This window comes from Manis pentadactyla, chromosome 4 (genome assembly GCF_030020395.1).
Source record: "Manis pentadactyla isolate mManPen7 chromosome 4, mManPen7.hap1, whole genome shotgun sequence".
Classification (NCBI taxonomy): Eukaryota; Metazoa; Chordata; class Mammalia; order Pholidota; family Manidae; genus Manis; species Manis pentadactyla.
Genome location: NC_080022.1, coordinates 73014774 through 73031517, shown reverse-complemented (window position 1 = coordinate 73031517; position 16744 = coordinate 73014774). Strand labels below are relative to the sequence as shown.

General features: G+C 33.1%; 1 protein-coding gene across 5 annotated transcripts in view; it reads left to right on the top strand.

Moving 5' to 3' along the window:
• COL24A1 (collagen type XXIV alpha 1 chain) overlaps positions 1–13139 on the top strand; it is a 377298-nt gene extending 364159 nt beyond the window's left edge. For 4 of the 5 annotated variants that reach the window (XM_036890301.2, XM_057500389.1, XM_057500388.1 and 1 more), the window contains 5 exons: positions 4008–4073; positions 4707–4875; positions 7623–7732; positions 8294–8509; positions 11501–13139. In XM_036890301.2, the coding sequence (XP_036746196.2) occupies positions 4008–4073; positions 4707–4875; positions 7623–7732; positions 8294–8509; positions 11501–11647 (708 nt within the window). In that variant the 3' untranslated portion in view covers positions 11648–13139. The remainder of the gene's footprint in view (positions 1–4007; positions 4074–4706; positions 4876–7622; positions 7733–8293; positions 8510–11500) is intronic. The other variant, XM_036890303.2, reaches the window with a different exon arrangement.
• The last annotated feature ends 3605 nt before the right edge of the window (positions 13140–16744 follow it).

Sequence of the window (16744 nt, the reverse complement as noted above, 5' to 3'; positions counted from 1 at the left end):
CATAAGTTTCTGAGTCTCTGTTCATTTTCTTCATTTTTTCTTCTTTATGCTCTCTTGAGTGGAAGATCTCAATAAGCCTATGTTCCAGGTAACTGATTCTTCTGTCTACTGAAATCTACTGTTGAGCCTCTCTAATAGATTTCCATTTCATTTATTATATCTTTCAACTATGGAATATCTATTTGGTTCTTTTCTGTAATCTCCATCTCTTTATTGATTGCCCTTATTTATAGGACCTTTTTCATACTTTCATTTAGTTCTGTATTCATGGTTTCCTTTAGTTTTTTTTATCATACCTAAAACAGCTAATTAAGGTCTTTGTTTACCAGATACAACATCTGGGCTTTTTCTAGGGCAGTTTATATTGATTGACTGTCTTTTTACTTGTATATGAGCTATACTTTCATGTTTCCTTGCATGTCTTAAAATTTTTTAATTTTAAATATTTTATATATACATATTTATGTTTATGGTCAGCTAATGGCTGGAGAGAGATTTCCTTAAATTGCAAAACTGGTCTCCCAGTTTTTGCCACATGTCTCTATATGTTGGAGCACCCCTTCAATGCCTTAGCCTTAACTTCCTGATTTCAGAGAGTGAAAGCCAGCCAGAGGAGAGAGCTTAGGGCCTTCTCAAGTATTTCCTGAAAATGTGCTCATCGCAGTCTATGCACATGGACTTCTAGATTCTCAGGAATATGTTCAAGCTTTCTAAAGTCTCTATGGACAACTCATTTCCTAGCTTATTCTTGTAAACTTTTTGTTAGCCTATTGTTTACCCTGTTTTCCCCTGCTTCAGGCAACCATAAAGTTAAACAATTCCCTGTCAATACTTTTGAAAAATGCTCCTAGGGAAAAGACTTTTTGCATTGAATGAGATATGAGTCAGGTAAAATAAAGAAAACCTTGCAAGTGGTGTCTTCCAGGGAACCACCAGGTAGGTCAGATAATGACAATTCACTGGAAAGAGGCTTTGAAGCAACTCCAACTCCATTCTGCTCCCTTCTGTGCTTCCAGCTTCTTGCTTTTACTATGATTACAGGCTTTTGGTTTTTATGGCTACCAAAGAGCTGGAAAGAGACATGGGAATAGGACAAATTAAAGCTCCACAGAGCTCACTGCCTTTAGTAAAATTAAGCTACTTTTTGAAATAAATTCTCCCCAGATTGTTGCAAGCATTTTCTTAATTTCTATGACCCTGAAAAACCTCATTCTGACATTTTTTTTCAGTTTTCTTATTGTTTTTATAAAAGAAATTTCTGGGAAGGCATTTTTCCACCATTTTTGCTGTCTCCTTAAACTCTTAAGTACATATCTTTTTAATATTGTGTGTGATGAAATGAAAGAACATATAAAGCACTTCTGCTCCTTACTAAAGTACAATGGTTGCCTCAAATAAAAGCACATATGCAGTTTTTGAGCTGCAAACTGAACTACCTGCTCTTTTCATGTAACACCATTTTTACTTGACAGGCTAACAATGTTACTCAGACATTGTTGAAATGACAAATGAGCCTGTCATTTCAAGGAAAACTACTGACAAACTTTGATGCCAGTCATAAATTTCAAACTTTCAAACAAAAATTAGGGAAAACTTATATTTACAACTTGAGTTTGAGAGCTTCCCAATACTTATGATTTTCTAATGAGGCTGGTGATGATGTTAGCAAATGTAATTTTTTTATATTACATAATGTAATATTTTATTTTTTATCTTGGTTTTATGTTTTATAAAAATATAAATATATTATAAAATAGAAACTTTAATACATTTTATATTATATTACATATTATATTTTAAATAAAAAATTTAGCATTTTTGTGTTACATGATGTAATGCCATATTTGAAATATCTGCTAATTCCATGAACCAGTATTTTCTGAATGATGAATGCATGATGTTAACAAAATCATGCATAAGTAAAAGATTTTTTTGGCATAGATATTGATAAAAGACCAATATATTTTAATATAAATGAGCATAAAAAGTTCATAGACATGTTTTCAGATTTCATACTGAACCCTTAAAAATTACCATTTGTCAAGTTTTGGTATTGTATCAATGAAGAATAACCACAATTACCTAAAAAGGTTACTAAAAAATACCTTATTTCCAACTGCATATCTCTATAAGGCCAGACTTTCTTCATATATTTCCACTAAAATAACATATTAGATTGAATACAGAAGCAGATATGAGAATCTAGCTATTTTCTATTAACCCAGCCACTAAAGATAAGTACAAAAGTATAAAACAATGCCAATCTTCTCACTATTTTTTTTGTTCTGGAAAATACAATTATTTTTCATAAAAAATATTTATATTAACACATAATGGGTTTATAGTCATTTTAAAGCAATTAAATAGTTTAAAATTTTGTGCTTTCATTTCTACTACAGTATATACCAAAAGTTATGTTACATAAATAAAAATTTTTTAAACCTCAATAATAATTAAAACTGAAAAAGGTTACTGAATCTGGTGAATGTGAGAACTCCTATGCTAGTTTTCTAGGATCAAAGCCTAATCACAAACCAACTGGAAAATATAAAGTTGACTATTGTGTAGTAGTTAATTCAGTTGCCCATGTTCACTGCCAGTTTTTTGTGTGACCCATGTTTATAATTTGCCCGTTCATGAAAGTTTGATGGTCAGAATTATTTAATCTACACAGAATTTTTTAGGCCGACCCTTTCTGCTTCTTGAATAGATCATGCTTCTCTATCTCATGGCCTTTGTGCAAGGTCATTTCCTCTGCCTGGAAAGCTCTTCCACCCTGTCTCCTAAAAATTCTTATTTATTCTTCAAATCTCAGCTCAAATGTCACTATCTCAAGGACACCTGAAGTGTGCCTTCCAAACCTCTTATATCCTCCAGGTTCCATTAAGTCTCCCTAATTTCTCCCATAGGTCCAAGCACTTTTCTTTCATAGCACATATCACAATTTGTAATTATGTAATTTTGAGATGAATTGATTAATGCCTTTCTCCCCCTTGTAAACTTCAACTCCACCAGGGCAAATATCTTTTTTGCTTACCATTTTATCCTCAATATATATTACATTGTTTAGCAGTATGTGTGTGTGTGTGTGTGTATATATATATATATAAAATATGCAGAATGGGTCCAATTATTTTCCAATATGAAAACCACATGTTAAGACAGTGAAGAGTGCACTTTATTGGTTGTCCCATCTTTTTAGGTAGGTTTTTAAATTATCAACCATGAGTTATGAGAGAACTGTTGAAAACAGTTTCTATTGTATGTACCACCAAGTAAAAAGATATCTTAGCAGTATAATTATCATGAAAGAAATTAGACTTCTTGATTTACTTACACAGATGCCGTTTCATAGATTTTCTTCCGACTCATGTTTCTTAGTCTCCAAGCTTTTTAAAAAATAAATACAAAAAGACTTATTAATGGTTATGCTGAAGCTTTCTCTAAAAATATCTTTTATTAAATACCGGAGGAGATTGGATTCATGCTGTATTATTTCTTTTGGGACCAAGGGTACATTTTCCAACTTCAAAAATTGTTTTTAAGACCGCAGAAGTATCAGATTAAACTACTGTGGTAACTACCTCAGGACAGTAGTATTTTATTCCATTTTCATTCCAGGAATGTAGCTGTTGAAAATAACTACAGTTATTTATTTTTCACTCTACAATTTATTAACTGAGAGGATCATATTTCATTTTTCACCCATTTGAGTAACTTTTGTGTGTGTTCATACAGCAGAGACAAATAGTTTTTCATTTGAAAGCTCTAGACTTCGGTCCTGTTTTAATTAAGAGATTTTTGAGATTCAGATGAAGGCAGCATATTGTCCTTTCAGACAGCCAGGCAATAGTTGCAAGATCTGTCTAATCATAAGAGTTACAAACCCCGTTCAGATAATATGTCTCATATACTTTAACAGCCGTGCTTTCAGAATTTATAGCTTTGACTTTAGAGCACTCAGTGTTGATCATATTGCTGATGTCAAATGGTTTTGTTTTACATAGAAACAAATGGATATCAATGCTGCTATTCAAGCCTTGATTGAATCACATACAGCTCTACAGATGGAGGTAATATATCTGACTTTATTTACATTGGCACTCTCAATATACAAATTAAGCAGAAATCTTTTTCAGAGGGCAAAATGTGGCTTTATCTCAAAGATTATATTTAAAACAGATTGAAAATAATGAAACCATTGTTTAAGGACAAAGTAAGCAACTGTAAGAAACAGAAATATATGCATAGGATATCTTTTAAAGAAAACATTTAAAACAAAAATATAATATTGTTTAGGTATTTTTAAAATAAGGAGTTAGGTACTATTAAAAAATAGTTAAATGAAATTAACTATTTCTTAAAATGGGATCTATCATCACTACTCATTTTTCCTATTTAAACTCTAATTATTTCATATATAATTTTTAAAAACATTATACAGTAGAATAGTAACTGTTAAGTTTTATGTAAGCTTGAAAACTAGACTTTTAAGTGTGAATTTAATTGCTTATTTGGAATCAAGATTAATAAAACATATTCATATGCCTATATTTAAATACAAACTGTCTTTACATCCTACTCCCACTCATTGCACAGGAATACATTTTTCTTCTGTCATGATCCATATTCATCATTAGGGTTGCATACTAGTGATGACTACTTAATGCTTTTTTGTTAATATGATTTCTATGATGACTTGGCAGAGCTACCAGAATACTGAAGTGACTTTAATTGACTACAGTGCAGAGATATTCAAAACCTTGAACTACCTAAGCAATTTACTGCACAGCATTAAGAATCCTCTTGGCACACGAGATAACCCAGCACGAATCTGCAAAGATTTGCTTAACTGTGAACACAAAGTATCAGATGGTAAGTTCTTTATTTCCTCAAACTCTGATATCTGATTTCATTTCATCATTTCAGTGTGTTGGAGATGCAGTATTTTCATTCCAATTCTTAATCATTTTGATAAAATATGGCAGAAGTCATTGTAATATCATCAAGAACCAAATACTCTTAGAAGGTGACAGCTTTTGATGTCAAGGGTTCATATTACAAAGGTATATATCCTTCTATATAGCCTGAGAACTGGCAGAAGGAGCAGACAACAGAAAATATGAGAGGAGGAATTTTAAACGGAATGTATAATAGGCAAGAAAAGCATTATATAGGAATAGGAACACAGTTTATTCACAATAATAAGAGAAGGCAGAATATGTGTGTGCAAATACAGATAGGTGATAGGGCTTATAGAACTAAATACAGATCTAGTAGTGGGAGCTTATATAAGTTTCCTTCAGATTGCTTCAGTTGTCTTATTGAAATTTAAAGTTTACCTGTCAAGAATAAGGATGAAGGAATAGGTATAATAAATTTCAGGGGAGAGGAAAATATTTCAAGTAATTAACTAGGAAAATGACAGAGGAATGGACTAGAGAAACATAGTATTACTAAATAGTAACCTTACAAACATTTAAATTTAAAGTGAGGTCAGTCAGCATAATTGTGTGTTTCTTGCTACATTTAACTGTGCAGGTATGGCTACAGATTAGGCATAAAATTAGACTATGTAAGGTTAGGCTTTTATAAGACAAGTACAGTGAAGTGAGGCAGGGAGGGAATGTTCAGTAAGTCTCTAAGGAAATTAATTGCAGTAGAGGATTGTAGGTTTTCAGCTGGGTAGGATGGGAAGTGAACATACAATTATCCATAGATGGTAGATCTTGAGGGGATAGAAGAACTATTGGAGTCAGGACACTAGAGGAAATCAGCTGAATAGAAAAGAGAGGTTTAATTATGGAGGAATTATAGTCTTAGGTAACAAAGGCTAGGGTATGGCCTTGGAAGTTAATGGTGAAAGTAAATGGGGCAGGGAATGAGGGAGAACACAGAAAGGGTATGAGAACATTGGTGGAAAAGAGTTAACAGACTGAGAGGCCAAGGTATTGGAAGTATCATTATTGTAGATTTAAAATCATGAAGAATTAAGTCATAAATAGATTTTCTGAAAGTGATAGCCAGCCAAAGCTAAGTCTTCAAAGAATTACCATGGAGCGATTTTTGGGAAAAAGAAGGATGGTCTGGAGGTGGCAATGAGAAGTAGAAAGACACCTTCCCTGCTCCAGCTGCTTTGCTGTAGAGGCTGTGGCAGAACTTGAAAGGGCTGCAAGGGAAGCAGTGTCCTCAGGGAAGAGCCAGTTTTTTTTTTAAGTATTTATTAACTCATATAGTAGTAGGAAACTATTTCCTGGAGAAGAGATGGTGAGTACAAATGTGTGTTTACCTTATTAGGTAAGACAGAAAGCCTATGTCAGTCCTGGTGAAAAATCCAGCTCTAGTTTCTATAAATTTTACAAAATGTTCAAAATCCTGATGAAATGAAGGGAGAAGGGATCTGGGGAGTATAATCTCTTTGACATTTCTTTCTTCCATATTTCAATAAGTCAGTGGTTCTCCAAATGTGGTCCCTGGACTAGAATTAGATTTTAAAATGCAGCTTCTCAAGCCCTGCTCCAGACTTAATGAATCAACAACTCTGGGGGTGGCACCCAGATATCTGTGTTTTAACAGATGGTTCTCATGCCTCCAGTGTTTGAAAACCACTGCAACTTGGAGCTACCAATTCAGCAAGTGTTCATTTTGAAAGATTAGTACAATAGTAAAGGGGAGAATAGTTGAGGATGTTTTAGAAGCCAAAATAATGGACTGGAGGAAGCCCAGGATGAGCTAGAGAAATCTTTGCTGTAGGGTAAGGGTGGAATGAACAAGAATTTCTACCTACTGTAAAAAGTGACATTTGAGAAAACTCTTTGATTGTCTTGCCACTTTAATGCAAGAAAGCAGGCATACCTCATTGAAAGATACCTTCCTTTTGCTAAATAAGGTGCTATTTCAGTGTTCTGAGCCTGAAAGTTAATGGTTAAAGTAAAGAGGGTGGGGAGTGGCAGAAAGAATCTTAATTCTTCCTAGAATTAAGATACTAGCTCAATACTTCTTCAGCCTGAGTATTTCAGCTTGGATAGGCTAACTTTAATTCTCCTGGCACTTGATTCTCCTGGGCTGTCAGTGGAATGGTTTCCCACCTACAAATCTAGTGAAGAATGCACAAATATGACAACCATTTAATTGTATATTTTCTTTCTGAAAACAAAAAATGTTTTATTTTTAATTATCATAAAGATACATTTTATCTCAAGAAGTTTCTATTTTTTTAAATACTCATTTTTAACTCAAATGACATAGAACAGAAATATACACATACACCACATTAACTGCAGCTTTCATATTAACTATGTAACTTTGGACAATTCACTTTAAGCTGCTGAGCTCATCTCATCTGTAGAATGTGGCAATAAATGCAGCCATTCTATCATTTTTTATTAAAATGATGAAATGCCCTCAAATTGATGTGTGTGAAATCTACAATATTTTCAGTATCAATTTTACAGAATGCTTGCGTTCACTCCTTAAATGTAAATATCTTTCTATCTTCTAAGTTTTTTTTATGGGTAAGATTGAAAAAATATATTTAAAGTATCATGAAAATTTGTAAGGATGGTTCAAATATATTTTAGCATGGCATTTAAGTGTCTTTATGTTTTACAATAAATCAACAGGGAAGTACTGGATTGATCCAAATCTTGGATGCCCTTCAGATGCCATTGAGGTGTTCTGTAATTTCAGTGCTGGTGGTCAGACATGTTTATCTCCAGTTTCTGTGACAAAGGTATGCACTGAATTTTAGAATACTATTTCTAAAATATAAATACCTTACTATTTGCTCAGTATCAGTGAACAATTATTTTTAAAATCCTATCAGTTTAAATAATTATGAATTTTATGAACAGAAGCAAAGGTATCATTCTCTACCATATACAAGAAAGAAATTTTTTGTTTTTAGAAAATTGTCCTAGTAAATCTTGACATTTTTGTTTGTGTATTTTTATGATTGGCTTATGATGGCTTACTCTATTGATTATGCTTTATAATTCCTTTTAAAAATGTGAAGCATATGTTTTTTATACACACACATACTTTAGAAAATCCCCAAATAGCTGCAGTGTTTGTAATCAGTAGCCAGTTACCTAAAGTTTTACTGAAAATGACATCATCACTAAAAGTCAGTGGTAAGCCTTTACCTGCACACCACTGACTGACTGGCACTTACATACCAAGGAAAGTATCTTTCTCAAGGATACCTTTCAAGGACTTGTCCTCAAGTTTTCCCAAACTGTAGGTTTCTCAGTTGCTGCATCTTATAACCTGCATCCTGTTTCTATGACATTAGTTGGAGTTTGGAGTTGGGAAAGTCCAGATGAACTTCCTTCATTTACTGAGCTCAGAAGCAACCCATATCATCACCATTCACTGTCTAAACACTCCAGTGTGGACAAGCACTCAGACAGGTGGCTCAGGATTGCCTATTGGTTTCAAGGGATGGAATGGACAAATTTTTGAAGAAAACACTCTACTTGAACCTGAAGTGCTTTCAGATGACTGCAAGGTAAGGGAATGGCATTGTTAGACTTGTTCAGTATAACTAACTTAAAATTGATAAAAATATAAAATTAAAATAATGGGAGTAAGACTTTAACTGCAAACTGCAGATACAGAAGGGTAGGAAGTTTTAATGTGCCTAATTTGTAATCACTTTACATTTTTCAGAATCCAGTATTTGCATATATCATATTTTGTCAACTTTTGTCATATCCATTGGTTATCCATGAGTTTTTACATGCAAAACAGGTATTAATACATAATTTTTTATTCCCCACATGAAATAATTATATTACACCTGGATAGATACATAGAGCATAGAGATAAATAATTTTTTGTCATATATTTCACCATTTTTACTTCATGGAAGACAGGCTATAGAGGCAAGTCAGTTTTATTTCATTTTTGTCAGTCCCTATATCTACACCAAATATGGGCACAATGCACAGTTACTGGCTCTACCAATCAGTATTTGAATCATTGCCCAATTTACCCATTAAAACTAAATAATGAATGTTATGAAAAACCAATAATATTAAAATATTCCATTACAGAGCAGCTAACAGCAAACATTAGTCCACAGACCAAATCCAGCCCACCATTCTTTTTTGTAAATAAATGTTATTGCAACACAGCCACACTCATTTATTTGCTTATTAACTATGGCTGTCTCACACTACAATGACAGGGTTGAGTAAATGTGACCCAGAGACTGTCTGTCACACAAAACCCAGAACACATACTATCTAGGCCTTTTCAGAAGAGTTTGCTATCCCTTATTATAGAGAATAGAGTTGCCCACTTTCCATACATATCAATAACGACTTTAAGTAGCTTGGTTTCCTGCTCTTGTGTGCAATGAAGCCTGTGATTTAACATCTCTTATCATTTCCAGGGAACTCTACTTCATCATAACATTTTATTTCCAGAAAAATAGTGCTTGGATATTTGAAAAATCATAGGCAAATTGTCAGACAGTGTTCATTCTCCCTAAGCAAAGAGATCGCTACCAACAAATTAACTTTTACAATTTTGTCCAGAAACTCAGTGACTCACTACTATCTCTGAGACAGTCTAAAATTATTAGCTCTTTATTCAACACTTAGAAGAGACAGTCCTCAATCTACCTCTCCAGCTTGGCTTTCCCTGCCGTTCTACCCTAAGCCATGGCCCAACTGATCTATCCATCACCATGATAATAATGGGAGGAACAATTCCTACCAGTAATTATTGGTTCCTTATTAAATGGCAGGTACCCTAGTATTACATACATTATTTTAATTAATTATAACAGCTTTGTGAAAAAAAGCTATTATTGTTTTATAGGTAAGATAGTGAAGCCACAGACTGGTTAAGTAACTTGCTCAAGGTCATACAGCTAAATTTGTGGAGGCACAAGTAATCAACCCCAGGTGTATATAACTCCAAACCCCATACCACACTATCCTGGGAGGTACTTTTAATTGAAACCTCAATTTAATCCTCATAACCCTATGAGTTAGGTTTTTGTCATTCCCATTTTACATGTGAGAAGAATGCTAGTACCTAGAATTCTATCAAAATCTGTCCCAGGCCAAAATCTGTACTTGTACCCCATGCCCCTTTATTTTCAAAATCACTTTCTACTTTTCTGCTATTTTTGTTTTTTTTATTCATGTCATTCCCTTTCTCTGAAATGCCCTTCTCTACCTCTCTAAAGAAGTGAAAATTTGAGGCATAATTGAAGGCCTACCTTAAATTCTGAATCCTGAATTCACAAAGCTTTCTCTGACTACTCCAGTTGGAAATGAGTAATTTAACACTGTTGTCTACATTAGTTAAATTGCACTTACCATTTATAGTCTTATATTATAGCTGTTTATGTTTTTCCTCCCTCTGACTAGATTTATAAGTTGTTAGAATTCAGAAGGCAAAATCACTTTATTCATCTTTATATTTCCCAAGTGCTGTAAGAAAATAGGGGATTATATCTTATTTAACTGTGCCAGAAGAACTTAGCATATACTTTCAATAAACATTGCTTGAAAGATTTAATGAGTTAATCTATAACAGTATCTTATACACAGAACTCTAGTTCTTGTTATCACACCAAGCTATGACTTTAGTGATATATCTTGAGTGAACTTCAATTGCTGTAACTTAAATGGACTTTATAGCTTAAATAATCTCTGAAGTTCCTTCAGTTTCTAAACTTTATATCATGATAGTTCTGTGAATAAGTGAATAAACTGCCAAATAAAAAGCTTCACAAAACCATTCCATTGTGTTTCTCTATTTTGTATTGTTGAATCTTAATAGTAGGATATTTTGTGATATAGTTTTATTCCATAATAGAATTTATCAGGAATAAAGAACATACAATAATTAGAGAAAGAGAGATGCCTAGAAAAGAAAGTATAAAACATTAACCACAGAATAGAAAAAAAGAAAACTAAAAGATGATTCAACGTAATTATAATTTACTTCTGACTGAGGTGATTCCGATTACTTCCTGCCTAAAGTAGAGAGGGGTTGAGGTAGTTTATTCCGTTTCATCCAAGAAAAATGACTACCCTGAAGAATCAGTCCCAAGTAAAGGAACACAGAACAGATGGGTATTACTCACACTAGAGTGGTATACTACCTCATATTTGTTGCCTTTTTGTGTTGCTTGGTGCTTTTCTAAAACAAGGTGCTTGTGGCTTTCATAGACTATATTTATATCTGTTCCAATGATACCCAGGCAACAGAACTGGAAGTCTAGCCTTAGCCTCTGAAACTGAAAAATTAGAAGGTGCAATACCATTTAAAGAAAGTAATAAGCCCACATTTTCAGTAACTCATAGTAATCATTACCATTTAATAAGCACTTACTCTGTGATGGACATTGTTCCAGGCACTCTCTATTCATTTCCTTTGACCCTTAAAATAAATCTACATTGTCTGAAGTACATTGTCTGCTGAAAATGACTGCTAATAAAGTAATTACATATCAAATAATGTTGTTCTTATTTTACAGATTCAAGATGGCAGCTGGCATAAAGCAAAATTCCTTTTTCATACCCAGGACCCAAATCAACTCCCAGTAATTGAAGTACAAAAACTTCCTCATCTCAAAACTGAAAGGAAGTACTACATTGAAAGCAGTTCTGTATGCTTTCTCTAAAGTCTAAGAATTAGTTCAGAATTCATGCTGTTGGCCAGGTAATTGCTGCAGAGAGAAAAATATAAATGGAAAGATACTATTTGTGAAATGCATGATATAAAGCATTGGCTAGATCTTAAAGAATCTCAGGAAAAAAAAGACTTCCTCTTAAGAAGGGGAAAGGCATTTTTTAAAAGACTATAATTGATAAAGTATTTAATTCTTTTAAAATTTATATTGATCTGAGCTTTCTTAGAGAATTCCCTAGAACTGAAAATTTATAAACATGGAATTCTTCAGGTATCCTATATATTTTGACTGTCTGAGAGCAAAATACCTATTAGACAGCTGGAGATGCAGAGCACTATGGAGCAATACTGGCTAATGCTCCCAAATGTGCAATGCTTCTGTCTAAAAATCACACCACAGTCTAATATGTGTTATTTTCCTAAATACTAAGTTGTATTCAGGTCCCCAAAGGGCATATACATCTTAGCCGGTGGTATACTACCTCTTATTTGTTGCCTTTTTGTGTTGCTTGGTGCTTTTCTAAAACAAGGTGCTTGTGGCTTTCATAGACTATTTTATTTTTTTTCGTCTTTGTCATTCTGTAAGACTGTATGTACTGGTTACATCAAGATGTTTGGTGGCTACTTATTTTAATTTGTTTGATCACATACTTAGTAACAAGTAAAATATTATTTATATGAAATCCTTGTTCTATTTTAAAATTCTCTTTGTGAATATGGAATCAATACCAGCGCATTGTAACCTGTACTTATGCACAAGAGAATTGATAGGTTTCTTTTGTTTTTGTTTTATTTTTTAAGTTGTTGTAAAGAATATTACAGGCCAGCTACATCCAGTAGTAGGTTTGGATTAGAGTTTGGGAATTGTGATACACTATTTTTAAAAATCCATGATCATCTGGAATGATACTTTGTATATATATATTTTGTAAAGTTTTAATTCAGCAAATCTTTTGAAATTGCTGTTGTTTTAAATTATAAAAACTTTATATTTCTGCTTCATAGAAATCACATGTTTTTGTAGTAATTGTTGATTTTCTTTTGCTGTTCTTAAATTTAAATAAGTTGGGACCTAAAAGAATGAACTTTTTCAGTCTTTAAAGCAACATGCAGAAGAAAACTAGTCTTCTGCCATTGAAAATAGGCTCAGCCAGTTCAGACTTTCCTTGTCAGAAAAATGTTAGTCCAGTATTAAAAGGATAATATTATACATTTTGGTACATAGAAAAGCTTATACATTCTTTATAAACATACCTTTAGCCACAGCAAACCACACTCAACTATAATAAAAATATGCTTAAATATTTTTTGGTGAACTTTGTTTTACTTCTTTTTTTACCATATTGTTTTATTATGTATGATAGCCCTTCTGGCATAGCCCTTCTGTACTATGAATACTTACATTATTAAATCATATGTTACATACCTATGAACGGATTTCATACCTGTGAAATAGGGCCTATTTCCTATTTGTACAAAATGAGGTCATGGCACAGAAATAAACTCTTTCATATATGGTCAGTTGATTTCTAATAAGGGTGATAAGAGCTTTCAATGGGAAAGGGCAATTTGTTTCAACAAATGGTGCTGAGAAACTTGGACATACGCATGCAAACGAGTGAAGTTGGACCCTTACCTTACATTACATACAAAAATTAACTCAAGATGGATCAAAGTCCTAAATTTCAGAGCTAAAACTATAAAACTCTTAGGAGAAAACATAGGGGAAAGGCATCATGACATTGGGTTTGGCCATGATTATTTGGAGATTACACCAAAGGCACAGTCAACAAAACAAAAAGATAAATTGGACTACATCAAAATTAAAAACTTCTGTGCATTAAAGAACACTACCAAGAGAGTGGAGAAACATCCCACAGAATGGAAGAAAATATTTGCAAATCGTATATCTGATAAGGGATTATATATATATATATAATAATATAAAGAAATCCTACAATTAAAAAAAGAAAAAAAAAGCAACCCAATTGGAAAATGGTCAAACAACAGATGTTTCTCCAAAAAAGATACACAAATACCCAAGAAAGGAAAACATCACTAGTCATTAGGAAATGAAAATCAAAACCACAGTTAGATACCACTTTGCACCTATTAGGATGGCTGGTATCAAAAAAAAAAAAGAAAAGGAAAGTAAGTGGTGGTAAGGATATGCAAATACTGGAACCCTTTTTCATTGCCAGGAAGAATGTAAAATGGTGCTGCCACTATGGAAAACAGGTTGGCAATTTCTCAAATGTTAAACACGGAATTACCATATGATCCAGCAATTCTACTTCATCTATATACTCAAAAGAACTGAAAGAAGGGTTTCAAAGAGAGCTTTTTGCTTTTAAGGGGTTTTTTTGTCCTTAGTTTTTAATAGTTTTCTCACAATGTGCTCAGGGTAGTTTTCTGTGTAATTAGTTGCTTGGGATTCAAAGTACTTCTTGAATCTATGACTTGATATCTCTTGTAAACCTTAGAAAATTTTTGGGCAGGGTTTCTTCAAACTTTACTATGGCCCATTCCACTGTCCTCTCCTGAAACTTCACTTACACATATTCTAGACATATTCACGGTGTCACATCTATCAATCTTCTCTCTGTATTTCCAGTCTTTTTTCTTTTTATGCTTCAGTTCATGTATCTTTTTCATTTATGTTTTAGTTACCTGTGCTGGGTGTTCGTCAAACCCATTTTTGAGTTCTTAATTTTAGAAATTGTACTTTTCAATTCTAATGTGCTCATTTAATTTTTTATAGATTCCAGTTCTTTGGGGAAATTTTCCACCCTGCCATTTATCACTTATTAAGCATATTAATAATCATTATTGACTTAAAGTCCATATCTGAGTATTGCAATATCTGCATGTCCTAACATTCTTTTTCTATCATGTATTTTGTCTTTTAGTTTCCAGCATTTGGTCTTGTCTCCTGGCACATAAAACAATTTTTATTAAATGTCATACATTCTGTGTGAAAATTTTCAGAAGCTCTGAATTATAATAGCTCCCTCCTGAGAGAATTTAATTTCCTTTTGGCAGGTAATTTAATCCAGTCAATGATTGAGATGGTTCAAAACTGAATTTTAGGCCTTCTGTGAGCTGGTCTATCCCTAGTTTTCCATTACTCCAAGGGGGAGCCTTTGAGGTGTCCTTAGAAAACCTTTGGTACAGAGATATCCTACTTTGTCAGTCCTGAGCCCCAAGTTTCATCTCACTCTCCTCCCTACCCCATCAGTCCTGAAAACTGCCAAAAGTTCTAGGATAATTCTTTTTTAGCGCAGCAATTTCCTCAGGGGAGAAAAGTAACTGGAGAAGGTCCAGTTTACTTTAATGTATTTCATTCCCTTATTTCTTGTCTAGCCCTGGCTGCTTTGGATGAGCATAGATGCTGTCAAACATCTATTTTATATCTTATCCAGATTTTATAGTTGTTCTTAGCAGCAGTTTTGGTCTGATACGAGCAATTCCATCGAAGCAGAAGTTTCCTCATCTATAAAGAGGAAAAAAAAAATCCTGCCCTTTATTCTATTTCTTAGTAGCTGCTGAGAGATTACAGTATTAAGCTATAATTTATCACAATTTATTTACAGGTACTACTAAATTATTTCAAGTGAAATATGGGAAACTTGCAACAGTATACTTCCACTTAATCCCCTCATCTTTTGTGTTTTTGTTGCCATATGTAGAAAACCTATATATATTATAAATCCAGTAATAAAGGGTAATAATTTTTCCTTTAAATATACTATTTTTTTAACTAGGGGAGTCAAATTAAATATATATAAATATTTTTGTTCTGTAGATCCATGTTACCATCTGGTGTTATTCCCCTTCATCTGAAGAATTTCCTTTACCATTTCTTATAGTGTAGGTTGGCTGGTGATTAATTCATTTTTGTCTTGAATTTCACAAAAATTTCAAGAAAGTATTTTTGAAAGATATTTTTTCTAGATAGAGAATTCTTGGTGCAGTTTTTTTCCCAGCAGTTTGGATATGTTGATCTAATGTCTCGGGCCTTTATTGTTTGTGATGAGAAGTTAACCATCATTCATATTGTTATTCTCCATGTATAATATGTCATCTTTCTCTTGTTTCTTTCAAGATTTCTCTTTATCTCTTCAGCTTTGAACAATTTATCTGTGACATGCTGCGTATTTACTTTATATTTATTCTACTTGGAATTTATTGTTGCATGTCAAAAAGGCTTTATATAATCACAGTGCAACATTTTTCACCTATAATTTCTTGTATTATATTAGTTCTTATACATTAAAAGCATGAAGAGCACAACCAAAACACTTATGCACACAGTGCCAAGTAACCATAAGTCAAATGTAAAATATTTAAATTCACAGATTATACTGTAAAAATATTTTCCTGTTGGTGAAATGTTAGCACATTAAGCTAAAGCCTAAAAAGTACAAGTTAATAAAAGTTCTATCAAGTTCACTTAAAATATGCTTTCTGTAAAGAAAGAGTAAAAAAGCTAATAAAGGAGTTACCATGAACTAATAAATTTAAGTTTAAATAAATATAAATTTAATAAATTTAAGTTTTACAGCCCTGAAGTAGCCTTCAAAATATCTTTACAGGGACACTTGTTTGTAAAGTTTGCAAAAGTACAGTAATTTTTAATTTTTCTTCCTAGACAGGACCCTAAACTGTATGAGCCTCAAGTTTCACAAAAGCTAGTCCATCTGTGCTTTTAACCTGAAATGAAACATAAGTGTAGTTCATTCTGTAGGAAGTGAAAAGGTTGTGTTTGTTTGTTTGTTTGATGAGTGCAATAAACAAAGGGAGGATGCTCTAGTGGCACAGAAATTACCTGAGCAGTAGGTATGGTGTTTGGCAGCAGGCTCTTTAGCAGTCCTCATTTTCTGACCAAAATATGAGTTTGGTTCTCCCACACAAGACTAGGATTTTTAATAATTTCAGAAATGTAAGCTAATCCTTCAATGTATGGTGCTTCATCCTATTAAAGCATAACTTTTCACCATGACCTACATAGTAATTGGCTATGCTAAGTATGATGAAGATTTCCCAGCAGATCTCTCTATTTTGATTAAGTACCTCTAGGGAGAGGCCC